The following is a 27456-nucleotide window of genomic DNA, read 5'->3' as shown; positions in this document are numbered from 1 at the left end:
CGCTGGGCGTCTAGGGATAAAACGTAGGCACGCTACCCGGCCACTGTTAATTGTGCGGCAGGTTTAGTTCATGGTCAGTTTAGATTCCATCTTCCAAGAGCTAGTTCTTATATATGCTGGGCTATGTTCTCTCGCCATTGAGAATCATGACACAGGTGGGCATTCACCTTCACCTGAGGTGAACACATATTTAATAGGGATCCACTTAGGATCCAAAAGAGCAGGCTCTTTTTGGTGAGTGGTGCCAAGTGAGCCAGAACACCAAAAAAGAGCTGGACTTCCCATCACTAATTGTTGATGCTGTGAAGCTGTGGAACAAGTGGGAGGGGATTAGCTGGAGTTACAGGGGCAGGGATCACTGCTGGCTTCTAGCCCAGCACTTGGGATGATGGGAAAGGGAGCAGAGGACCCCGAAGAGGAAATGATGGCTGTGGGCAACAGAGCTAGGGTCGGGACTAGAGCAGTGGATCAGAAAGGTAAAAAGCATGACATTTGGCAGAAAAGGTATATGGGGATCTTTAGCAACATTATTTTTAGGTATTTATGGCAAAATCCAGTAAGTGAGTTAGGGTAGTAATCTCTTTCAGCGCAATGCTAAATCAGATCATTTTTGGAATGGTAACAATTAAATCAATATTAATATTGTGTTTATTTCAATTATTTTAGGTTACATTTCATTACTTCAGTGAAGTCTGCATTGTATGCCAATATAGACATTTCCGACATTGGGCGTAACAGTACGTCCATGCCAGACTCCCCTGTCAGCGCCGGAGCTCGCACCTTTCCGGGCATATGACAGCTGATCTATACAGCTGACATGTTCCCGCAACAGCTGCGGGTGGAATTAAGATCCACCTGTGGATGTTAATTAATTAAATGCCACTGTCAATCTCTGACAGCAGCATTTAACATGCTCTTATCGGAAACGCATTGCTAACCCCGCTCATCGGTGACCCCATCAGGTCACCAATGGATCGGCATGACAACCAGAGGTCTGCAGCAGACCTCTATGGCTGTCATTGACAGATTGCTATAAGCACCACCCCGATGCTCGGCACTCATAGCAAGTGCACATTTCTGCTACACACAGGCCATCTGATCATTGCCTTTGTGTAGCAAAAGCGATCAAAGTACTGCAGCTTCTAGTCTCCCATGGAGACTATTGAAGCATACAAAAAGTTAAAAGAAAAGGTTTAAAAATATTTAAAAAATAAAAAAAATAAAAGTTCAAATCTCCCCCCTTTTGCCCCATTCAAAATAAAACAATAAAAAAATCAAATATACACACATTTTGTATCACCGCATTTAGATTCGCCCAATCTATTAATATGAAAAAAGAATTAACCCCATCGCTAAACGGCATAATGAGAAAACAATTCAAAATGCCAGAATAACTTCTTTTTTTCGCCACTACATTGCAATAAAATGTGATCAAAAGATCGTATCTACATAAAAATGGTATCAATAAAAACATCACCTCCCGTGCACAAAAAATAAGCCTTCACCCAGCCCAAGATCACAAAAAATGGAGATGCTACCGGTCTTGGAAAATGGCGCATTTTTTTTTTTTACCAAATTTGGAATTTTTTTCCAGCACTTAAATAAAAGAGAACATAGACATGTTTGTTGTCTATAAACTCATAATGACCTGGAGAATCATAATGGCAGGTCAGTTTTAGAATTTAGTGAACATGGTGAAAAAAAAAAACCTGTGGAATTGCACTTTTTTTTACAATTTCTCTGCACTTGGAATTTTTTCCCATTTTTCAGTACATGATTTGTTAAAACCAATGGTGTAATTCAAAATTACAATTTATCCTGCAAAAAACAAGCCATCACATGGCCATTTTGACCAAAAAATTAAAAAATTATGGCTCTGGGAAGAAGGGGAGCAAAAAACGGAAATTAAAAAACTGAAATACCCGTGTTCGTTAAGGGGTTAATGTCAATTTGGTAGAAAACCAGGTCACATTTAAAAGGATTGTTTGGTGAAAACAATTTATCACCTAATCACAGGATAGGTGATGATTTAGGGTATGTGCGCAGGTCAGGATTTCTTGCAGAAATTTCCTGAAGAAAACCGGAAATTTTCTGCAAGAAATCCGCATTTTTTTTTTGCGTTTTTTTCCCATTTTTTTTTGCTTTTTTTTAGCATTTTGCAAGCGAAATTAGCTTGCAGAATGCTAAAGTTTTCCAAGCGATCTGTAGCATCGCTTGGAAAACTGACTGACAGGTTGGTCACACTTGTCAAACATAGTGTTTGACAAGTGTGACCAACTTTTTACTATAGATGCTGCTTATGCAGCATCAATAGTAAAAAGATATCATGTTAAAAATAATAAAAAAATTAAAAAATGGTTATACTCACCCTCTGCAGACAGCCGATCTCCTCAGCGGCGTCCGTTCCTATAGATGGTGTGTGCAGGACCTTCGATGACGTCGCGGTCACGTGACTGCGACGTCATCGCGGTCATGTGACCGCGACGTCATCGCAGGTCCTTCACACACAGCATCTATAGGAACGGAAGCGGCAGCATGCACCGCTGAGAGGCGGGAAGAATCCGGGGGCCATCGAAGGTGAGTATATGACTATTTTTTCTTTTAATTCTTTTTTTTTACCAATTATATGGTGCCCAGTCCGTGGAGGAGAGTCTACTCTCCTCCACCCTGGGTACCAACCTCACATGATCCGCTTACTTCCCGCATGGTGTGCACAGCCCCATGCGGGAAGTAAGCAGATCAATGCATTCCTAGGTGTGCAGAAACCCCGCAATTCCGCAAATTTAATGAATATGTTGCTTTTTTTTCCGCGATGCGATTTTTTCGCGGAAAAAAATTCAACATTTGCACAAGAAATGCGGAATACACTTAAAATAATGGGAGGCACATGTAAGCGTTTTTTTCGCGTTTTTATCACGTTTTTATAGCGAAAAACGCGAAAAAAGCGCGAAAAATACTGAACGTGTGCACATGGCCTTAAAGATTGGTGGTGGTCGAACTACTGAGACCGGCACCAATTGACAGAATGTACCAGCAGTGCGCATACCCCACTGCTTCATACATTCCCTAAGGCTATGTGCACACGTTGCGGATTGCTATGCACACTGCTGTTTTTGCAAAATCCGCAGGTAAACCGCACTGCGGATTACCCGCGGATTTACAACGGATTTACCGTGGTTTTTGTGCAGATTCCTCCTGCGGTTTACACCTGGGGATTCCTATTGAAGAACAGGTGTAAACCACTGCGGAATCAGCACATGGAATTGACATGCTGTGGAAAAAACACCGCTGCGTTTCAGCGCGTTTTTTCTGCACCATGTGCACTGCGGATTATGTTTTACATACGTTTACATGGTACTGTAAACCGCATGGAAAACGGCTGCAGATCCACAGTATCAAATCCGCTGCGGATCCGCAGCAAAATCCGCAACGTGTGCACATAGCCTAAGGGCTGCTTTGTGCTATACTCAGCTTTTTACAGCAGTCCCATAGACAATGAATAGAGTGGTGATCAGGTGTCCAGCCTGCTGCTCCATTTTGTAATGGGGATAAAAGCTCCCCGTCGGGTATAAAAATTCCCAGTTCTGCCGATTGGTGCGAGTCCCAGTGGTTGGAAACCCACCAAATTACCTCCTATCCAATGGATAAGTGATAACTTGTTGAGACTGGAAAACTCCTTTAACTGAGCATGGAACGTGGTGTTAACGTGGAACTGTTACCTATAGAAACTTTTCAGATACATATTTTATGTTGAACAGTATTTGAACAGTTGTTTTAGGGGAAGCAAAACTTTCTCTGTCATACATAAGCATCCGGGGATGATTTCTCTTCTATTGCATTTTCTATGACCAAGACAAAATATGATGTGGGGGTGTTGAACCAGAAGTGTTTCCTGTTGTTTTGGAGTCTTTAGATTGATAATATAACAATTTTTTATACAGGTAAGAAGGCTGAGCTAGATCCATTTGTTTTGCTGGACCTACTGCCAAACTACACAGACAAATATTATACGTACAATGGATCACTAACAACTCCGCCATGCTCCGAAACAGTAGAGTGGATTGTATTTAAGGACACAGCCACAATCTCTGAAGCCCAGGTAAGCAATAACATGTTCCCTACCTTTACCAAACAAACATTCAAGGGGATATCCATTGCAATGGGTTGTCTAATGTAAGAGGTAAGTGTTAGAACTTCACATAGGTGACATTTGTAAAATCTGACATAGCAATGGGCAGATAATTACACTCGGCTATGTCTCTTCAGTTCCATAGACACTGAATGGAGTAGTGGCTCACATGTGTATTCCATTCAGTTCTGTGGATGGGTGAGGGTCCTGAGCATCCAGAAAACTGGTGATGAGCAATTTATCATATGGGAATCACCCTTGATCAATTAACGACAGCTTTCTTGGAAAGTAGGAAAAAATGTGTTTATGGTCTATACTGGAGATGAGTGGATTAATTTGCAACCCTCCTGCCTGGCAGAGGCTGCTAACCTGGCCGATGATCCAGAGTCTCGCCCATCTTTAGACTATGCAGCACGTTATGTTCTAGCAATCACAAGCTTTATCAATTTAATCTTCTGTCATCTATGATGTAGTATATCAGATATTTCTGACTGGATTTACAATTTTAAAGATTTACAGACATTAAAAAAGAGTAATGCCCCATTCACTCTTGTGTGCATTGGGTGCCATCTTGTACTGTATTTTTCCAGAGAAGCACTAAAAACACGACATTCAAGGAAAGAAAGCACTAAAAGATCCTGCATCTCAAGGAGCATAATGTGTGTTGAAAACTATGCCCTCTGCATTTTCGTATATAGAATTATGCATGTGTGAATATTGCCATACAATTACATTGACTTCATATTCTCCACCTACGATCTAATACAAATTTTCCTTCTATTCTGGATCTTTCTGAAGTTCTCTGAATGCAGCCTGAAATCATTAGTTGTGAATCGTATCCTTCTGGTAGTGATCTATATGTGTAAACCCTTATATTAAGTCCTCCTTTCCCCCCCCCCCTAGATGTAGTAATGTTACCGGTTTTACAAGCTGCTCTAGACCTGGTCCTCAAACTGTTTTCCTGCAAAACCAGTGTGATGCTAAATCTAAAAACTGCAATCGCCCGGTGTGAGCTTGGATTTAGACACCTCTTCAAAACTATCGAAATGTACCCTGCCTCCATGTTTGCTCTATAGCTCTTGATGTATGGATTGTAAAGCTGAAATATGAATTTGCATAAGGCCAGCATTAATATAAGAGCCTAGTACAATATAACACTATAGAGATAATTGCTAATATGTGATTGCAATTTACGGCAACAAATGCTAGAAGTTCCTGTTTTAATGTCTGTTGTGTTTTTTTCTCTCTGTCAGTTGGAATATTTCTGTGAGATCCTGACTATGCAGCAGTCTGGGTATGTCATGGTGATGGACTATCTGCAGAACAACTTCAGGCAGCAGCACTCCAAGTTCTCCGGACAAGTGTTCTCCTCCTATACTGGAATCGAGGAAATTCTCGAGCCAGGTTGTTACACTGCACATTTAAGGAAAATCCTCTGGTTGTGAGGTTTATAGTGCTTGACTTGTAATGCAAAGTGTTGCAGTTGGCCCCCATATTCTGGGCTCTCACTTTATTTCACTATGAATAAGTTTATTTCTTCTCCATCATAGTCAGTTACCACATCACCAAAGGTTTTGAAATGACAATGCACCGATGTGCTTATTACACGCAGCTAGGTGCTACTCTGTTCTCGGCATCACAACTCAAGAGATGATGAAGAAGCAGGGGGAATGAGGAATGGCTGAAATATAAAAGGGAGCCAACTGTAATGTGGATAGAACATGGCAGAATCTCATTGACACATGTGTGAGATATTAAGAAGGCCAGAAAAGGCACAAATGTATTATGTTCTAGTTGTAAAGTCAGGCAAGCCAGAAATTACAAAATCCTTAAAACATTAACCTAAGGAATTCATTTAACATCACATTTAGGACGCAATTGTACGCCATTAATAAATAGACATATGATAATTACTATGAGCATACATTAAGATATATATATATATATATATATATATATATATATATATATATATATATCTAATATATAAAGCTGAATGTGTGTGTGTGTGTATGTATGTATGTATGTATGTCCGGGATTGGCATCTGAACCGTAGCAGCTACAGCCACAAAATTTTGCACAGTCACACGTCTGGACCCCGAGAGCGTCATAGGCTATGTTGTGAGGTGAAATTTTAACCCCGCGCTTTCCAATTCACCAAACAATTTTGCCCCTATCTACATAATGGGGAAAAAGTGAAAGGAAAAGTGTTGGAGGCGTCGCAGCTACAGGCACAAAATTTTGCACAGTCACACGTCTGGACCCTGAGAGCGTCAAAGCTATATTGTGAGGTGAAATTTTAACCCCGCGCTTTCCAAGTCACCAAACAATTTTGCCCCTATCTACATAATGGGGAAAAAATGAAAGGAAAAGTGTTGGAGGCAAATTAACAGCTGCCAGATGTGAACAAGGGGGACTTAAAGAATGACAGCGATGGCACCAAAGAGTATATACTGTACAGTTGCTAAGGTGGGGCCCCAACATGGGATAATCACACCACCACGGGGATATGAACACACACACAAAATGCGCCACACACTACCACGTGCTCGAACACATATACCACCCTCAGTGCACATTTCACCACACATACACCAACCTCGCCACATAAAAGTAGAAACACAAAAGTCGCCGCTCAAAACTCGCCACGCGCAAAACTCTCCACATGCAAAACTCGCCACACGTGCAAAACTCGCCACACGCAAAACTTGCACACGCAGAAAAATTGCCACACGCAGAAAAATTGCCACATGCACAAAAGTTGCAACACATGCAAAAGTTGCCTCACACAAAACTTGCACATACTCAAAAGGCACCACACATAAAACTCGCCACGCGCAAAACTCGCCATGCGCAAAACTTGCTGCACACAACTTGCTACACTAACCTGTCACATGCAACTCGACACACAAAAAGTTGCTACACGCATGTCGCCACACAAAACTCATCTCACAAAAGTCCCTACATGCATGTCGCCACACGCAACTCAACACACACAACTTGACACACGAAACTCGCCCTAAAACACACACAAGTCTGGTATCCTTCAAAAATAAAAATCTGATTAATAAGCAGACAAACTACAAGAGCAACAAATGTACCATATAGGAATCCGGCAGCTGTCAGTCACATGACCAGTCTATTATGTGTATGTGTGAGCTAATATATACTGCCAGGGGGTGGGCTTACTGTTGGCTGGGGATTTATCAGGCTGCCATTTTAGCTTACAAATACTGAGGTAAAAATACTGACCAAATAACGTGTGAACGAGGGCTAATACAGGAGGAGATGACATACAGCTATATACTATATACAGGAGATGACACACAGGTATATACTATTTACAGGGGAGATGACACACAGGTATATACTATATACAGGAGGAGATGACACACAGATATATACTATATACAGGAGAGATGACACACAGGTATATACTATATAGAGGAGGAGATGACATACAGGTACATACTACATACAGGAGGAGATGACATACAGGTATATACTATATACAGGAGGAGATGACACACAGGTATATACTATATACAGGAGCAGATTACCTACAGGTATATAGTATATACAGGAGGAGATGACACAGGTATATGCTATGTATAGGAGGAGATGACATACAGGTATATACTATATACAGGAGATGACACACAGATATATACTATATATAGGTGAGATGACACACAGGTATATACTATATACAGGAGATTACATACAGGTATATCTAATATATAAAGCTGAATGTGTGTATGTATGTATGTGTGTATGTCCGGGATTGGCATCTGTACCGTCGCAGCTACAGCCACAAAATTTTGCACAGTCACACGTCTGGACCCCGAGAGCGTCATAGGCTATGTTGTGAGGTGAAATTTTAACCCCGCGCGTTCCAATTCACCAAACAATTTTGCTCCTATCTACATAATGGGGAAAAAGTGAAGGGAAAAGTGTTGGAGGAAAATTGACAGCTGCCAGATGTGAACAATGAGGACTTAAAGAATGAGAGCGATGGCGACAAAGAGTATATACCGTACAGTTGCTAAGGTGGGGCCCCGACATGGGATACTCACCACACACGGGGATATGAACACAAACACAAAATGCGCCACACACTACCACGTGCTTGAACACATATACCACCCTCAGCACACATTTCACCACACACACACACCAACCTCGCCACATAAAAGTCGAAACACAAAAGTCACCACTCAAAACTCGCTACATGCAAAACTCGCCATATGCAAAACTAGGCTCACGCAAAACTCGCCACACGTGCAAAACTCACCTCATGGAAAACTCACCTCATGCAAAACTTGCACACACAGAAAAATTGCCACATGTACAAAAGTTGCACCACATGCAAAAGTTGCCTCACACAAAACTTGCACATACTCAAAATGCACCACACATAAAACTCGCCACGCGCAAAACTCGCCATGCACAAATCTTGCTGCACACAACTTGCTACACTAACCTGTCACATGCAACTCAACACACAAAATGTTGCTACACGCATGTCGCCACACAAAACTCATCTCACAAAAGTCGCTACATGCATGTCGCCACACGCAACTCAACACACACAACTTGACACATAAAACTCGCCCTAAAACACACACAAGTCTGGTATTGTCCTTCAAAAATAAAAATCTGATTAATAAGCAAACTACAAGAGCAACAAATGTACCATATAGGAAATACGGCAGCTGTCAGTCACATGACCTGTCTATTATGTGTATGTGTGAGCTAATATATACTGCCAGGGGGGAGGGCTTCCTGTTGGCTGGGGATTTATCAGGCTGCCAATAGCAACCAATCACAGCTCAGCTTCTATTTTGCTACAGTTAATTAACCTGAGCTCTGATTGGTTAATATAGGCAACAAAGACATTCTCAGTATAACAAAGCTAATATATGTTGTGAAATGCTTCTATTTGCTTAGTTTTTGCCTTTTAATAATTACATTTCTATCTATTTGTTTTGTGGTTTTTGTGTGCAGAATAAATTTTTGTTAACACATTCTATTTTGCTAACAGCAGTCATTAACCCGGGCGAAGCCGGGTAGTACAGCTAGTATATATATATATCCCTAAAAAAGACATAGTGGTAGCCACAGCTTACTATGTTTAGTTTTCCTAGATAGCAGCAAATGCAAGTTGCCAGTTAATAAAAAAAATACTACAGTCTGACATCTAGAAAATGTCAAAAGTGGCAGAAAGAATTTAAAGTCTAAGGTCACATGCACCTTTTGAGTATTTGGTGAGTTTTTTACCTCAGTATTTGTATGGCAAAACCAGGAGAGGAACAATCAGAGGAAAAGTATAATAGAAACGTCACCACTTCTGTATGTTCACCAAATTCTTGCCAGAACCAGGAGTGGGTGATAAATGCAGAAGTGGTGGATATGTTTCTATTAGGGCTCATTTCCACTTGCGAGAAACACGCCCGTGTCTCGCATATGGAAACCAAGCTGTGGCGCCGGCACTCCAGAGCGGAGCGTGATTAGGAACACATGGAGCCGCACGCTCCGCTCCCAAGTGCCGACGCCACAGCTAGGTTTCCACATGCGAGACACAGACGTGTTTCTCACAGGTGGAAATGAGCCCTCATACTTTTCCTCTGATTGTTCCACTCCTGATTTGGGCTTACAAATACTCAGGTAAAATACTGACCAAATATTGAGCGCGTACACATGCCCTAAAGAGACATGCTGCAAACAAGAAAACTGACACACCTCAAGACTGGAGAAGCCAAATGACTTATTCACACAGTTTGTTTTTGCCACATTTTTTTTCCGGCTTGTTTTTCAATAGTAAAAAACATTTCGGCTTACAGCACCAACAAAGCGAAAGAGGTTTCTGAAACTGAATTCACATTTCCTATTTTATCCTTGTGGATTTGAACCATCAAAGTGTTTATTTTTTTAATCTGCAGCATGTCAATTCTGTCAGCATTTGTGCATCATTATCACCCATTCAAATGAATTTGAAAAAAAAAAGGGACATAAAAATGCACCCAAAAAGCGTCAAACATGTATGTATTTTATGCAGCATTATTACATTCCAACACTGCCGAATACTCGGAGTGTACACATATCCCTAGATGAGTATTATTTGTCTAAAGCACCATACAGTTATTGAAAAACAGAAGTGGCTGAATGAAGTTGCCAGTGCCGCAGAACCAGGCTACATCTCAGGCCTGATATGTGCCATATTTGTTATCTGCCTGCTAGAGCACAGTGCTGACATAATGTACCAAGTTGTGTGGCACGTAGCAAGCTAGCACAATCTTTATCAGGCAAAGTAACTTGCAAAGTTGCTGGTTTTACTTTGTAATTTTACCCATTTATCCCTTTAAAGTGACTTCACATACAAGTTTCAGTATTATTATTATTATTTATTATTATAGCGCCATTTATAGTAGTATGAAGATTAGCTTCCACTAGTTGCATATGTTTCTGAATAAAGTGTTTCTTGTGAATGTGACCACACTTGTGATATTCAGAAGGAGCACCCCTTAAAGTGACAACTGTCTGGGTGGATTTTAGCGTTTAGATTTGTAACGCCTGGGTGGAAGCAGTCTGCACGGAAAACGCTCTCCCCTACATACTAACGCCAAATATAATGACAGATTGAAGTTCTCTCACCGTATTTCCTAGTTAATGCTTGTGTAAGAAGTGAAATGAAAAAGTTGCTCTTTTTATTCTTCTCGTTATATGTCTCAATAAACACAACAGACAGACATGATTACCAAAGTGCAAGATGAAACGGTTCCGTAACACTGGCCAATTCACTGTAAAGTACTAGTCTGGATACAATAAAACATTCTACCTCAGGTTATTTACTCAAACGAATCGGTAAGGGTGCTTTCAACCAATCAGTGGCCCCGTTGGAGCTTACATCTGAACCCGCCTACAGAACAGGGCCATAGACTAGAATGGTGCCGACAGAGCAAACGTACTCTGTCGTGCATGATTTTCGTGCATGGACGCCTACTGGAGTAGGACACCCAGACGCAGCCAACTACGTCGGAGTGCCTCCACAGAGCACACGTTTGCTCTATCGGCCCCATTGTAGTCTATTGCCCCGTCGGCCCACATATCCGAATCCTGTTTTGCGATTGGAACTGACATAGCCACTGAACATCTACCTGAACGCAGTGTGAAACACCCTAAGCAGATGTCCCGATGCAAGCTACATAGATAAATGTATTAAGTATATCTACTAGACCTGATGGGTCTGGTGTGCTTATTTTACATTCCATCCCAGAATGGCTGTATAATCCTGATATTCAGATGAGCACATCATTGCCTGTTAAATTGTTCATTAAAATGCCAAGTAGGAACACATACACCAGCATCATCAGCTGTAAGAGATGTGGAAGCCAGTCTGTGCATTTGCATTGTTAAATCTGGTGTCAGATATGACAGATCCACGTGTGTTCATATTGGAAAGACAATTGTAAGTTAAAAATATTGTAACCTGGGACTTTAACTTTATGGAACACTGATAATAACTGATTTGGATGCCAACAAAATGACATTGTGTAATAGACAGAAAAAGCCACATGAAGCTCCAAATCACTTTCTTTGTTGAGGACCAGAGAACAGGTGCTTCCTTGGTGTCCGAGAAAGCCCCTTACCCTGACACAGGTAAACGAGCAGTGCATGTAGTGCTGCAGAGATGCATCAGACACAAATCAGGGCATGCTTTCATTTACACCAGTGATATTCCCATGTTCACATAAACAGATCTGCATTTTCACAGACTTTCTACATTGTTTGTGATTTTAAGTTACAATAACCCAAGGAAAAGCCATTTAATAATGAATATATTGTAGACTATTGTAACTTGAGATGATTATTATTTTACTTAAAAAAAAAAAAATGGTTACAGTACTAATGTGGTACCAGGATGTATCCACTAATGTCACTATATGGCAAACAATATACATAACATGGCTGCACATGAAGTTTGTAAGAATCAATATCTTAGTGTATGGCTCCCCCAAGTGTCCAAAAAATAGATTACTGACAGACTTCCTCACACTGCATTTCCTCACTATTAACCATGGTGTTGGCATAGGATTCTATGCCACGTTTAGCAGGAACATGAATGTGCATTCATTTATCCAGCTACAGTACACTAGGGATGGGCAATTAATTTTCCTCAGGGGCCACATGAGAATTTGTGTCGTTTATTGGAGGCTGAAGTAAGTCAATTCTGTTCAATATTATTATTAACGTATTTTATTTTTATTTTATTTTTTATTATTGAGCAGCTGTAACCTTATAATTTACTGCTTTTTATAAAGTTTATAAAAGCAGTAAATCATACTTCTGGTTTTCAGTACCATGATCAATAGCTCCCTCAAAAACAGTATGATGACCACACAGTCCCCAACACAGTCCCCAATACAGTATGATGGTTCCACAGCTCCCCACACACAGTATAAAGTCCCCTACACAATATGAGGCCCCAAAGCCCCCAATAAAGTATGATGAGTGGCCTCTACAGTCCCCTACACAATATGCTCCAAAAAGTATAATCACACATACAGTATGATTGCCTCCACAGCCCCCCACACAGTATGATCCCTATATATCCCACACTAAAGTATGAGACCCCACAGCTCCACACACATTGATGGCCCCCACAGCACCCCAAAAAGTATGATCACACACACAGAAAAATACCCCCCACGCAGTGTAATTACTACAGCTGCATGTATCTACTATATAATTGTCTAAGGGTCACTTCCGTCTGTCTGTCTGTCCTTCTGTCACGGATATTCATTGGTCGCGGCCTCTTCCCGTCATGCAAAACAGCCACGACCAATCAGCGACGGGCACAGTCCGGCAGAAAAATGGCCGCTCCTTCCTCCCCGCAGTCAGTGCCCGCTGCGTACTCCCCTCCAGTCTGCCCTCACACAAGGTTAATGGCAGCGGTAACGGACCGCGTTATGCCGCGGTGTAATGCACTCCGTTACCGCTGCTATTAACCCTGTGTGACCAACTTTTTACTATTCATGCTGCCTATGCAGCATGAATAGTAAAACGATCTAATGATAAAAATAATAAAAAAATAAAAAATCGTTATATACTCACCGTCCGTCGGCCCCCGGATCGACAACAGGCCTTTCCCGCTCGCGATGCTCCGGTAACTGGTCCATGCTGTGATCTCGCGAGATGATGACGTAGCGGTCTCGCGAGACCGCTACATCATCATCTCGCAAGACCGCAATGCACTCTTGAGACCGGAGCGCACGAGCAGCATCGGTAACCGCTTTGCTTGGATCCGGGGGCTCCGGAAGGTGAGTATATAACTATTTTTTATTTGATTTCTTTTTTTTAACAGGGATATGCTGCCCACATTGTTATATACTACGTGGGCTGGGCAATATACTACATGGGCTGGGCAATATACTACGTGGCTGGACAATATGCTACGTGGGCTGGACAATATACTATGTGGCTGGGCAATATACTACATGGGCTGTGCTATATACTAGGTGGCTGGGCAATATACTACATGGGCTGTGCTATATACTACGTGGCTGGGCAATATACTACATGGGCTGTGCAATATATTACATGGGCTGTGCTATATACTACATGGGCTGTGCTATATACTACATGGACTGTGCTATATACTACATGGGCTGTGCTATATACTACGTGGCTGGGCAATATACTACGTGGGCTGCGCAATATACAATGTGGGCTGCACAATATACAACGTGAGCTGCGCAATATACAACGTGGGCTGCGCAATATACAACGTGGGCTGCGCAATATACAACGTGGGCTGCGCAATATACAACGTAGGCTGCGCAATATACAACGTGGGCTGCGCAATATACAACGTGGGCTGCGCAATATACAACGTGGGCTGCGCAATATACAACATGGGCTGTGCAATATACTACGTGGGCTGTGCAATATACTACGTGGGCTGCGCAATATACTACGTGGGCTGCGCAATGTACAACGTGGGCTGCGCAATGTACAACGTGGGCTGCGCAATGTACAACGTGGGCTGCGCAATGTACTACGTGGGCTGCGCAATGTACTACGTGGGCTGCGCAATGTACTACGTGGGCTGCGCAATGTACTACGTGGGCTGCGCAATGTACTACGTGGGCTGCGCAATATACAACGTGGGCTGCGCAATGTACTATGTGGGCTGCGCAATGTACTACGTGGGCTGCGCAATGTACTGCGTGGGCTGTGCAATGTACTACGTGGGCTGCGCAATGTACTACGTGGGCTGCGCAATATACAACGTGGGCTGCGCAATATACAACGTGGGCTGCGCAATGTACTATGTGGGCTGCGCAATGTACTACGTGGGCTGCGCAATGTACTGCGTGGGCTGTGCAATGTACTACGTGGGCTGCGCAATGTACTACGTGGGCTGCGCAATATACAACGTGGGCTGCGCAATATACAACGTGGGCTGCGCAATGTACTATGTGGGCTGCGCAATGTACTACGTGGGCTGCGCAATGTACTACGTGGGCTGCGCAGTGTACTGCGTGGGCTGTGCAATGTACTGCGTGGCTGTGCAATATACTACATGGGCTGTGCTATACACTACGCATACATATTCTAGAATGCCCAATGTTAGAATCGGGCCACCATCTAGTACAGAATAATGAGCCCCACAGTATGATCCTCCATGGCCCCACAACACCGTATGATGACCTTCATAGTCCTCTATATACTGTATGATGATCCCCACGGCCCCCATCATAGTATCATTAGAGCCACACAGTATGATGGCCTCCATGGACCTCATACATGGTAGGATCCCCGTCAGACCCCAACAGAATATGATCGCTCTCACAATCCTCTACATAGTATGATAGCCCCAACAGTCGCCTATAAACAGTATGATAGTCTCCCACACAGTATGATCCCACTCAGCCTCCTAACACAAAATCATGAAACTCACAATATGGCCCCCCAACACAGTATAATCGCCCCACAGCACCACACACAGTATGATGCCACCCTCAGTCCCCCATTACAGTATGATATAGAAAATGTTCAGCACAGCCTAAAAGAGGAGGTGCATAGATATAGGTTCCCAACCCTTAATACGTGGAATAGTTACAACTAGCACATTCCATTGTGATGCAAAAAGGGGGTGTTTAATATACATACAGTAGTCACAAACGTTTCGGTCCGCAATGGACCTTCATCAGTGTGCTAAATGTACCGTGAATGGTATATATAGTGGAACGCCGGTAGGAATTAATTGATTCGCATCAAAATGTAAGTTTTACTGGAAGAATTGCACTGAAATCAGTTTTGAATGGTAGGTCCGTCTGGCTAGCGGGAGAGGAAGAGACACGAGAGCCACGCGGTATCCACTGCTCTCACTCCACTTGCGGTGGATACCGCATGGCTCTCATCTCATTATTCTCATCTTCTAGGATGACATTTTTTTATTTTGCAGTTATTCTTGAGATATTAATACTTTTCTTTTGTTTACAGCTCATTTCCTAGAAGACTGGCCACTTTTTCTGTCTAACTTGTAAGCACAGGGCTGAAACAGGCTGATATTAGCGTGTTTCAGAAATCACGGTGAGCTTCAAAACAGTGCTGACACGTTCAATAGAAAAGAGCTTGTAAGCACTGTTCATGTACTGTTGTGGCCGGTGTCCATGGCAACAACACGTAAACAAAAGTGTTAATATTTCAAGAATGGATGAAATATTTACATTAAATTGCAAAATTATTTGCATTTACAATCTCTGTCCGACAATACCCGTTTCTGAATATGGGATTAACCCTTTTAGGTATGGAGTAACTATATACAGAAAGCCATATACAGATAGTATGTTTCTGCTTGCTGTTTGATTTTTTTTTTTTGCTTCTTTTTGTTACTTTTTTATGAATATGTCTGCTATTTAGGGTTCCTTATTGATGATAGGTAAGTTGTGCAGTGCAATCTACATGTAATATTATTATGATATAATATGAGCAAAAATACAATATTTTCATTTTTCTCCCTTTTCCTTTCTTCAGTTTGCAGTTCTGAACCAGAAGATGTCCAGGCTGAATCCCAGAATAGCACAAGCCTTTTAATTACATGGAAGAGGCCTCGGGTTGTTTATGAAGCAGTTATTGAGAGATATTTAGTCTATTATCAGCAGCTACAAGGAGAAGACCAAACAAGACATGAATACCTGACGGATGGATACCAGGACTTGGTAATTGTTCTATACTTGTGGTTTTTTCTTTTATGTCCCATTTTTTTAATGGAAATATTTCATATAACAAGACTTTTCAGAAGTAAAATTTTCACCACATTTATAAGCAATTGAATGATTTGTATTTTGTTCTTTAGGGTGCAATTTTGTATAATTTAATGCCCAACACAAGTTATGTCCTTCAAGTTGTGGCATTGTGCAGCAATGGTCTGTATGGGAAGCGCAGTGATCAAGTGGTGCTTGATATGACAACGGACAACGCAGGTATGACGATATAAGTCTATCTTCAGATGTACAGATATACTATATAAAGTATGATGTATGTTCATTTGCTGTTTAGAATGAATGGCTTATGACTATGCAATAATAATGACACACAAGAATCTGATATTCTGTCCACAGACCTTAAAAACATGTATATTAGTACAATTGCAAAAGTTTCCTTTGAAATAAAACCCATCTTTATAAAGCTTCTCGGAAAGGTTTTCTGATGCAAAAAAAATAGTGTTGGAAAAATGGAACATGACCCGATTTCCAAGTATTCTGTTAAGAAAAGTGTTAGTGATCACAACCTGGAGTTGTAAGAGTGGATTGTCTACTGTATTATTCTATATTTTTAGTTTAATGCTAGCTTAGGAGGAGGGGATTGGTTCTCATTTTCGGTAATTATTGATCGACCTTTGTAAACATATAAATCTTTGAAATATACTCCATTACTTTATTTTGCTGCCTTCTATCAATGCAGTGCTGTTTTAGCTGACTGGTTCATGCTTGTTCACAAGCTGCTTTGAACTGCTGCTCTAGCAAAAATCTGTACTCAAGCACAATTTACATTCCCACATGCACAGACAGACAGATAGAGTTTGTGAATAGTTTGTAAACAGATTTTTGCTAGGTCTGTAAGTTAAAGCAGCTGCTAAGTTAGCATGAACTAGGCAGTTAAAACCACACTTTCATCATAGTGTTTGCGAGAGAAGGAAACAAAATAAAGTAAGGGTGTATGTCATAAATGCTGATCAAAAACTACATTAAAATAAAGGTTTTATTGATCTTTAAGGAGACCAGCTGGGTTGCAGTCTAATTGTCAATGCTCCATGGGAAAACAGATTAGTTAGCGTTCATCCCTTTAATGAGCTTTACCTCCCTAGTCATGTAGCAAGGCTTGTTGAATAGTTTTTATTTCATTCTTGGATTAATTTGATGTTGTTTATCTTGTTATTAATGGTGGTATAGGTGTTGATTATTTGGTTGGTGCATTTCAGGTGTTTATGTCAATAGGAAACCCTTTAAGTAAATCACGTACAGTAGGTCATAATTGTGCATAGCCCATGATTACTTGAGTTTTGAATATTTAGCTCCCATTTAAGGTAATCTTAACACTAGTGTCTTCCAGTTGTGTAAGATTTAGGTGTTAAATCGATTTATACCATCCATATCATTCCTTTATGTGACCTATGGTTATATAGACACTTCCCTGAACAATGTACCGTATATCTCTGATTCTCTGGATAATGAGGAAACGGAATATTGTAAAACCTTGGATAGAGGTGTAGAATCAGTGATTTAGATCTTTCTGCTACATCTTCTTTTGTCTTTTGTCAATACTAAGTAAATCTTGTGGAAATATCAGACAGTAGATATCCGGGTGCAGTGGCCAGCATACATTGTGTCACAAACCTTATGGAAAGGAAAATCAAAGTAAGTGAGTTGACCAGGATTACAGTCTGCCTTTTTTTCTCCCTGAAGCTGCACCACTGTTCTCTTTGGTCTGCGTCTGTTATTGCAGATAAATCCCATAGCAAAACCAAACAGTCCATGGCAAGAAGTGGTTCAATTTCTAGAAAATAAAAAATTAAATTGGGCTAAATTATAATGTATACATTGAGTATTGAAAACCCCAAACTGTAACTCCTGAGACTATGCCTGATGCACGCACGCATTGTAAATGAAGGCTATAGTGCAATCTCCATCATATTCTACTATTATTATTTGTATTGGACAAGTGAAAAAGAAGAAGTGAAGCCTTTCCATGTTCATTGTTACTAATTCTTGCATCTATTAACATATCATTTACGTCCCCAATGCATTTATCATCACTTATAGTCGTGCTTTAGGTTTCAGTGAGACGTTTCTGCCATTTTCGCCATGTTCATACCACGCCATTGACTTCCTGAAGACTTATCCTATAACAAATTTTGCATATTAGGTTATGTCATAATTGGTTGCATACATTCATCAATCATTGTGTTACAATCTTTGTCACCTTTCTCCTGAATCACTAAATCTGCTGGTGTTAGGGTCCTATGCAATATATCTATATGCAGGTATATAGAAAATTCAACCATAGAAATAACATCTCGATCATTTATTATAATGATAATTAAAGTAATCTTCTATTTCATTCCATCGAGCTCACATTGCACATTTAGCTCCAATCACATGAGTTGTAGGCATGACTTTTGTGCTGATCGAATGTTGACTGCATTTTTTATTATTGCATAGGATTCTTCTTTCATGGACGGATAGATTTCATGTCTTCTCCCACCTGCTTGAACACTTGCTCACCGTTTCCACCAACACCGTTGTCAAATGTCTTACAAACAAGAACTTGTGTTGACTTTATGTCTATAACTGAGCCTACATTTAATATTTGATTTGTACAGTATCGTGTGTGATTTTCATGTGTTTTTGGTGGTTTATTACATGCATGCAGCATTTACATTGTCATTGTTTTGTCCTAACACAGCCATTTACAGTCCTTGGTGCTACCAAATGCGAATAGGCTGATCATTATTATATTAGACATTTTTAATTGTGTTGTTAGTACGTTCGTTAAATAACGCATCAGCCATAAATGTGCTTGTGTGGGCTATAGAATAAGTGCAAGCAATCTTATTGAGATAGAGCTCCCAGTTTACACACATTGGTTGCTAATTATATAGATAATTCCTTCCTACAAATTGAAATGTCTAAATGTGCGCAGTCTGAATATGTGGAATACAAACAATCGCATCTCCATTTTGTGTCAAAGGTAAGAAAAACATTTTTTTTTTATTTTTTGCAATCAATTTGTTTTTACCAACTTGCTGGGTATTTCTCATGGTCACTGTCCTAATCTTTCATAGTCAAACTGTCCCATATCATATCTTTACCGTAGATTACTAGAGCAACCATAGAGCAAAATGACATGACACTAGTTCAGTTATGGGGGCCTAATGTGTTAATTTGCACTTTAGTTTAATGTCCTTTTATAGTATGTGATGCGTACTAATGAACTTATCACACATAGCAAAATGATCAAATGTACACCGCTTTCTGTAATTTAAAATCATACTTTTCATAATGACTCAATACTTAATTTCTACGAGAAACTGCAGACGATTACAGCACTGGCACTATTGCTATGACTGTATGGGTCTTACTAGAACAATAAAAATGATATTTCTTGTAGTAATTCAATGTTCCAATAATTAAAAAAAAAAAACATAAAGCCACTTTGAATCCACATGCAAATTAGTGTGGCAGTGCATTGGGGCAGTACTGATGCACTAGGGGAGCATCGACACATCCCAGTTGCACTTCCAAGTTAATTTGCGTGCAGCCTTAAAGCTCAGTTTTTCAAGGTTGGCACATTGGATTATTAGTAGTGATGAGCGAATGCGCTCAGAAAGGTGTTATCCGAACGTGCTCGGGTGCTAACCGAGTGTCTTCGGTGTGCTCGAAAAATACGTTTGAGTCCTCTCGGCTTCATGTCTTGGAGGCCCCTGGCTGTTTGACAGCTGCAACGCATGCAGGATTGTCTAACAAACAGGCAATCCCTTCATATGTTGCAGCTGTCAAACAGCCGGGGGCATCCAACATAGTTTTTGAGCATGCCGAAACACTCAGCACACGAGCACGTTCGGATAACACTTTATCCGAGCACGTTTGCCCATAACTAATTACTACCAAACAGATATCCTTTTTATTAGTGTACTACTACCTATATAGCCATATCATGAGTTCTAGAAATCAAATCATCCTGCCAAATTCCCTTCTGCACTCCAGGTCTGATTACCATAATGATATTTAGAATGAAATGTCACCTCATCATCATTTAAGAGAATAGAGTTACATAGTACATTAAAGCATAAAAAGATTGTAATAAATAGCCACATGCTTTGTTAGGATATGTAACATAATAATATATGTCACATAATGAAAAATAGGGAAGAAGCAGAGGACACTCAAAATCCACTATAAAAAGACAAATCAAAGATATAATGTAACATTTAAAATAGTAAATTATTAGCTACTTTCACTTTAGTCAGTTGTTTTTTGCCAGACTGAAGTCTACCTTCAGTGAAAAACAAAAACTTGATAGGGCTGTTATATGCCTATGAACAAAACCCCTAGAAAACTTTTACCTTGAAAGATCAAACGATTGTTGGTGTAAAACCTGCCTTCTTTTTAACCTCCCTACTGTCTGCCCTCAGCAGTTATTTAACCCCTTCACCCAGGGCGATTTTCTGGTTTTTGTTTCTTCTTCCCTTTCTTCCAAGAGCAATAACTTGTTTTATTCTTCAGTCCCCATAGTCGCCATGAGGGCTTGTTTTTTGCGGGATGAGTTGTACTTTTGAATGGCATCAGTCATTTTATCATGTGATGCACTGGAAAATGGGAAAAAAATTCACAATTTTGATTGGGGATGGGGGTTATGTGTAATGTTCACTATAGTGTAAAACTTGACCCGGCAACAGATACCAAACAAGTATGGTTTTTTTTGTCTAAGTGCTGAAAAAAAATCAGAAATAAAAAATCTTTGCTTGTGTTGCCATTTCCGAGACCCGTAACGCTTTCAACTTTTTGGATATGGGGCTGGGATGTTTTGATCTCCCTTATTGCATTTTATTGCAATGTTGCGGTGGCTAAAAAAAACTAATTCTGTCAGTTTCATTTTTTTTTCACACTACGCCATTTACCGATCGGGTTAATTTACTTTATATGTTTATAGATCGGAGTTTTACGATGGCATAATTTTTTTTTATTTTTAATGGGGCAATGTTTTTTTTTATTTTTCTCATATTTTTAAACTTTTTTTTTAAGGTGCATGAAGCTGTGATCGTCTGATCACCTGTGTTATACATATCAGTGCTTGAGCACTGCTATATGTAGCTAAAGCACCGATCTATGAATGCCAGCCCATGGCTGGCTTTTACAGGAGAATTGTCATGACAGGAACAGAGCGTGAGGCTCCGCTCCACCCATGGCTGTTAAATCAGCCATTTTCTGCTGGGAAAGATGCAGACTCGCAAGCCCGCATCAAATTCAGGGATACAACACAACATATGACATAAATATATGCCATAAATCATAAAGGGGTTAATTGCCTGTTTAGATAGGCCAACCGCACTTGAGATGGGCAGAGAAAGATCAGTAACAGATCGCTCAGCGAGCATAGGCTGCCATTGTTCTCAGCAGCCCAGGTCTTGTAAACTCAGCATTTGCTGTTAGTAACAATGAAATTTTAGGCAAACAAAAGATCATTTCACTCGATGTTGGTTGAATGGCAGCCGGTTTACAATGCATGATTCTAGGAAACAAATATTTTCTCACGGAAGTGAAGATTTGATTTTTTTCCACTGAAGGAATGCCTTTCAATTTCCAATTAAAACACCTAAATGATCAACCCATAGGTAAAAGTTGCAAACACTGTTGGGGGCCATGTAGAAATGCTAGTGTAAAAAAAATGATGGTGTTTTCTAGAATGCCTTTGTGGGTTCTAGCTGTTGTAACAGAACTGACAGTGAAAAAAATAACAGGCGAGAGATTATCTAATGCAATAAACTAGAACAAATATTTAGTGTCGATATGCAATATTTTGTGGCATAGTGTAACTATTACTATTTCATTGGGTAACAGATTGAACTAAAAGTGTCGCAGAAATTGATCCCCAGTAGATATTGGAAACTATTCTTGATGAACTATACATAGTAGTTAAGGAACATAAAAATAAGCCTTACAAACATCATGGTTATACTGTAGATTGGCTACATCTGTACATTTTTACAGAATACACAGTCTGAACCAATAAATAAATAAAAAATAAATAAATAATCTTTATTTTTATATAGCGCTAACATATTCCGCAGCGCTTTACAGTTTGCACACATTATCATCGCTGTCCCCGAGGGGCTCACAATCTAAATCCCCTATCAGTATGTCTTTGGAATGTGACTATTACCTGCAATTCACACTGCCCATAATTTTCAGAGCCACATGCAGCATGAAATTGGACACATTGACCATGTTGTAGGTAGTTTTTTTTTTACTATTCAAAAAAAAGGAAATGCCCATATCAAAGAAACATTCCTGCCCATATCAAAAAAGCATTGTGATCAATTTGATAGTCAGATGTTACCTGTAGAGAAAGGTGGGGAACGTGTCCGTATTGTTACTCGGACATCACCATGTTCATTAAGAGATGCGGTCAGTTGTCACAATCCTATATATTACCAGCCACAACAAAAATGATTTAATGCTGCTGGAATATCGTACTGTATTCTTCATCAGTGGTTCTGAAGGCTCAAATTGTGGTGTATTTTTTCAGGAAATGACCTCTTTCTGGATGTGACAGAAACTGAAGAGGATATTCAGGTAATTCTTCTTTCTCATTTAGAACTTCTATGTGCATGTAAATTATGTAAAAATATGAAACATGACAAAATTGTGTTGTTTTTTTCTTGAACTCCATTTAAGCCTACCCAAGAAAAAAGCAGCAGATGAGAATTGCAGCTATGATATTGGGGCTGCACATAGTTACATAGTCATTAATATTTTGAAACAGACATATTACATTTTACCTTTTATCCTGTAGTAAAAAGAAAAAAAACAATAAAACTGTACAAGATAATCATCAGTAAAAAAATAATCCCTTCCTGATGCCGAATGTAGGATACAGTATAAATCTTGAGATTTATCCTTCTTTGTAACGTAGTACACAAATAAACTGCAATATTGCATCTTTCTAGAAAGCAACCCAACCCAAACTAGCACAGTGACAAAGTCTCACGGTGCAACGCTGATCTCACCGAGGTCCCCGCAGTTGAGGAGCCGAGCTGGGAACACAACCTCAGTGAACAGCGGTAACCTTGATGAAGTCACATCCAGTCACTGAGGCTGAGCTCGCAGCAGCTCATTCCTCAGTGGTTCTCAGCCTCGACTGTCGCATCTTGGCACCATCCAGGTTGAAAACTGTTTATCCCCCAGACATGTATTACGGCATGGGATAGAACAATGGACAGGTGAGGGATATAGTTGTTTTTTATTTTTGTTTTATTACAGGAGACCATGGCTAATGGATGCAGTAAGTATGGTTTAATTTAGATTAATTAAAGTAGTCTGTATCATTCTTTTAATTAAAGGGCTTTATTCTGGCTGTGTGTCTATTTACAATATAACTATAGAATAAGTAATGGACAGGCATTTTATAGACACTTCTCCATTACTAAGCCGTGGGCTTGATGTCACCGGAAAATCCAAATGTGACATCCACCCCACAAATATGAACCCCACTTTCCACCTCCACAGGGCAAGTGGGAAGAGCCAGGCAAAGTGCCAGAATTGGCACAACTTCTACATGTGCCTTTTCTTGGGCGGCTGTTATTTTTAAACTTGGGGGCCAATATCCATGGCCCCTTACCAGACTGAGAATACCAGCCCCCAGATGTCTGCTTTAGATTGGCTGATTGTCAAAAATTTAAGTAAATAATTAAAAATTATGGCGTGAGGACTCCTCTACTCTTAATAACCAGCCTTGCTAATGCTGACAGATGAGGATTGCAGTCTGCAGCTGTCAGCTTTGCCAGGCTAGTTATCAAAAATATAGAGGTACCCCACGTCATGTTTTTTATATTTATACAACTCTCAGCATTGTCCCTTGGTAGCCCTGATCACAGCACGAGCAGGGGACAGTGATATGAGCGGTCTTCTTCAGCACCCGGCACCGGGGAACAGCGTGAACAGTACTGCTGATTTCTAGGCGCTGGTACAAGTCACACTGATGACAAAGGGATGTCATGCGTGTGTCATCAGTATGCACGTGTGTGAGACGTTTTGTGGACTGTGCTGCTACCGGAAACACTTACATCTAAAAGAGCCTTTAGTGAACTCTGTCATTTACCGAACTTATGCCGACTTTTACCAATATTTAGGAAAAAACTTGGGAATCTGAATCCGAATGTGCAACGTTCATGTTAAATTTGAGATACATGAGCTAATACATGACTGGTGTAATATTTGATGTTCTGTACCACAGTATGTATACAGTCACATATTATCCTGTATACTGTATATAATATACTATGTGCATAGACATCGTCTATTATATGCAGCTGGTGTAATATCTGATTTCTGCATTCATAGTGTGATATATATGATCACTTATCCTGTATATGACTTCAGTATCACAGTATATATGCCAGTCATGTATATCCTGTATACTGTACGTGCTATGTTGTGTACACACATCCAGTGCTAAACAAAGGATAACATGTGACTGGTGTAATATCTGTAGTCATAGTGTAATATATAATGGTCACACACTATATATATACTATGGTGACTACACCTGTATATAATATCTGGTAAGTATAGTCAGAATTTATCATATACCAGCAGAGATCAGAAAATTTTTTGGAAGGATACTGGTCAAACGGTCACATCAGTTGTCCGTGACCACCATATTAGAACCCTGCGAGCTTCGTCCTGCCTGCCAGCATCTCTGGCTCCTCTTTTGATTTGTAGACCTTGTGTGAAGTGATCTTTGCTTCATTACACATACATGACATTGTATCAGGCTACAAATAAAAGGAAGAGAAAGGGGATGCCGCAAGGTAGGGGGCGATCACAGGGTTCCAGTCCAGCAGCCACTGAAGATTGATCTGACCCCTATACCAGGGTCCTGCAAATAAGGTTGCTCATTTCTATGTACCAGTAATAGTGTCTCCAATATATTGTATGTGGCATACTACTCAGAATAATACCTGACTTGTACATATATTAGACCTTTTTTTCATTGCAGTGAAGTTGAAGTTTAAATTGACGACTTGATTGATCAAGGATGTTTGAAAAAATATGCAAAAAAATTCATACGTATCTTATCTAGTAGACCTATGCTTCTGTATAACCACCTTTACTCTGGGGATGTTTTTTTCGGAGTGTAGAAATGCACAGTGTACCGTGCTTTACTGCATATCTGAAAATGTCTATCCGGCTTAAAGGGGTTTTCCCACGAACAAAGTTCATTTTAAAGTTGACTTTAATCAATAGATTTTGGTTGCGTTTTAAAAAAAATGTTCCTGTGCTGAGATAATCTTATAAATGTGCCCCTGCTGTAAACTGTATAATGTTTGTGTCTAAACATGCAGGGACATGGTCTGATGGTACCACAGCTCCTGGGCAGGTGAGGAAACCACGGAGAGTATACAGTCATTACAGCATGAGATCATAGCTGATTCTTGTTGTAAGTTAAAGCATTTCCCTGCCTGTTTTTAAAAAAATGTTTTACCTCATAGAAAGAATTATTTGTGATCCCATGCTACAATGTCTGTATACTCTTTTGCTTCCTCTCCTGCCCAGGAGCTGCGGTATGATCAGACCATGTTCCTGTACGGTCAGACACGGCCATTACATAGTGCACAGCAGGGGCACATTTATAAGATTATCTCAGCACAGGAACATTTTTTAAACACATCCAATTGTGGAAATTATTATAATTCTAAGATTTGTTGATTAAAATGAACTTTGGTCATTGGAAAACCCTTTTAAAGAAAGTAACACGTAAGCATTCAATGTACCACACCTGAACAGTACTAAAGCTCATCTGAACTAGTCAGAGTGCTGTCCATTCTTTCTACGGGAAGCACTCAGACAAACAGTATGGTCGTATGAATATAGCCTATGAAACAGCTAGAAGTAACATTTTGAAGGGGTTGTCCGGTCTTAGGCTACAAGTCTGCAGTCACTCTGTGTGACTACAGACTTGTGAATCATCATGTTGTGTGTACCTCATGCTGTGAGGATACTCCAGTGCCATCAGTAAGTATGGTATTTGCATACATGCGGTCATGTACCAACTAAATTTGCATGGTCTCACTCAATCCAAGTGTATTGAGCGAGGCCGGAAACAGTCTAGTCGGAATGTGGCTGGGAGTTTGCAAATTGCATACTTGCAGTCACATGGCAGCCCGGCATCAGAGAGACTGCAGATTTGTAGCTTAAGACCGGACAACCCCTTCAAGGATGGGCCGCTACTTATAAAGAAAAAAGTGTGACCACTATTGAAAACTTTTCTCTTTTCTGATATGATATACATGTCAGAGAAGAGAGAAATGAGGTCCCGAATCCCGTTCCTGGTACCTCCGCTATTTCCCGTTCCCTCTAGCTCTGTTCCCTAGCCTTCTGCCTCCTCTTCCTGAAAAAAAATGGCGTGCGCAGTTCGCCCGCCGAGATCTGCCAGCCGGCACCTGGAAACAACAGGGATTTTTCGTATTGGTTCAATTTAGTCACTGTGATTGACACTATCACACTGATCAAAAGCCAATAATTATGTGTCATTCCCCTCTGTGTCATTCCCTTAGTCAGATTACATTTATTTATTTTTTATAATTTTTATTTCTTTCATTCTTTGCCATTACAGTTGGGGTTGAGGTTGAGGTTAGGCTAGGGTTAGGGTTGGGCATAGGGTTAGGGTTTTGGTTTGACTAAGGTTAGTGTTGGACTAGGGTTAGGGTTGGGCTAGGAGTAGCATTGGGGTAGGGTTTTTTCAAAAGTAAAACAAAAATAATGACAATATGATGACTAGTGCTGAATGCAAGTGCTCACTATTCGATTTGCATCAGGGTTGCTCGAGCACCCGCAATACTTGGTGAATACTGGATCACCCTAATGCAAACTCAAGTAGCGAGTACTTGCATTCAGTACTATTGACGACATATTCAATATGACAACCTAATATTATCAAATTCTGTGTAGTACCTTTGAGTTAAAATTCCTTACTATACCCCTAGATTAAGTCCTTCAGTGGTGTAGTTTCGTAAATGACGTCAATTGTAGGGGTTT

The 27456-nt window shown here is 40.4% G+C and overlaps 1 protein-coding gene across 8 annotated transcripts in view; it reads left to right on the top strand.

Annotated features, from left to right (window-relative positions):
• PTPRZ1 (protein tyrosine phosphatase receptor type Z1) overlaps nt 1–27456 on the top strand; it is a 307734-nt gene that overhangs the window by 164442 nt on the left and 115836 nt on the right. For all 8 annotated transcript variants that reach the window (XM_077264975.1, XM_077264974.1, XM_077264973.1 and 5 more), the window contains exons 7-11: nt 3942–4099; nt 5383–5533; nt 16172–16356; nt 16494–16620; nt 22946–22992. In XM_077264975.1, coding sequence (XP_077121090.1) covers nt 3942–4099; nt 5383–5533; nt 16172–16356; nt 16494–16620; nt 22946–22992 — 668 coding nt within the window. The remainder of the gene's footprint in view (nt 1–3941; nt 4100–5382; nt 5534–16171; nt 16357–16493; nt 16621–22945; nt 22993–27456) is intronic.

Source organism: Ranitomeya variabilis, chromosome 5 (assembly GCF_051348905.1).
Source record: "Ranitomeya variabilis isolate aRanVar5 chromosome 5, aRanVar5.hap1, whole genome shotgun sequence".
Lineage (NCBI taxonomy): Eukaryota > Metazoa > Chordata > Amphibia > Anura > Dendrobatidae > Ranitomeya > Ranitomeya variabilis.
The sequence above is the reverse complement of the archived record's forward strand: the minus strand, read 5'-3'. Positions and strand labels throughout refer to the sequence as shown.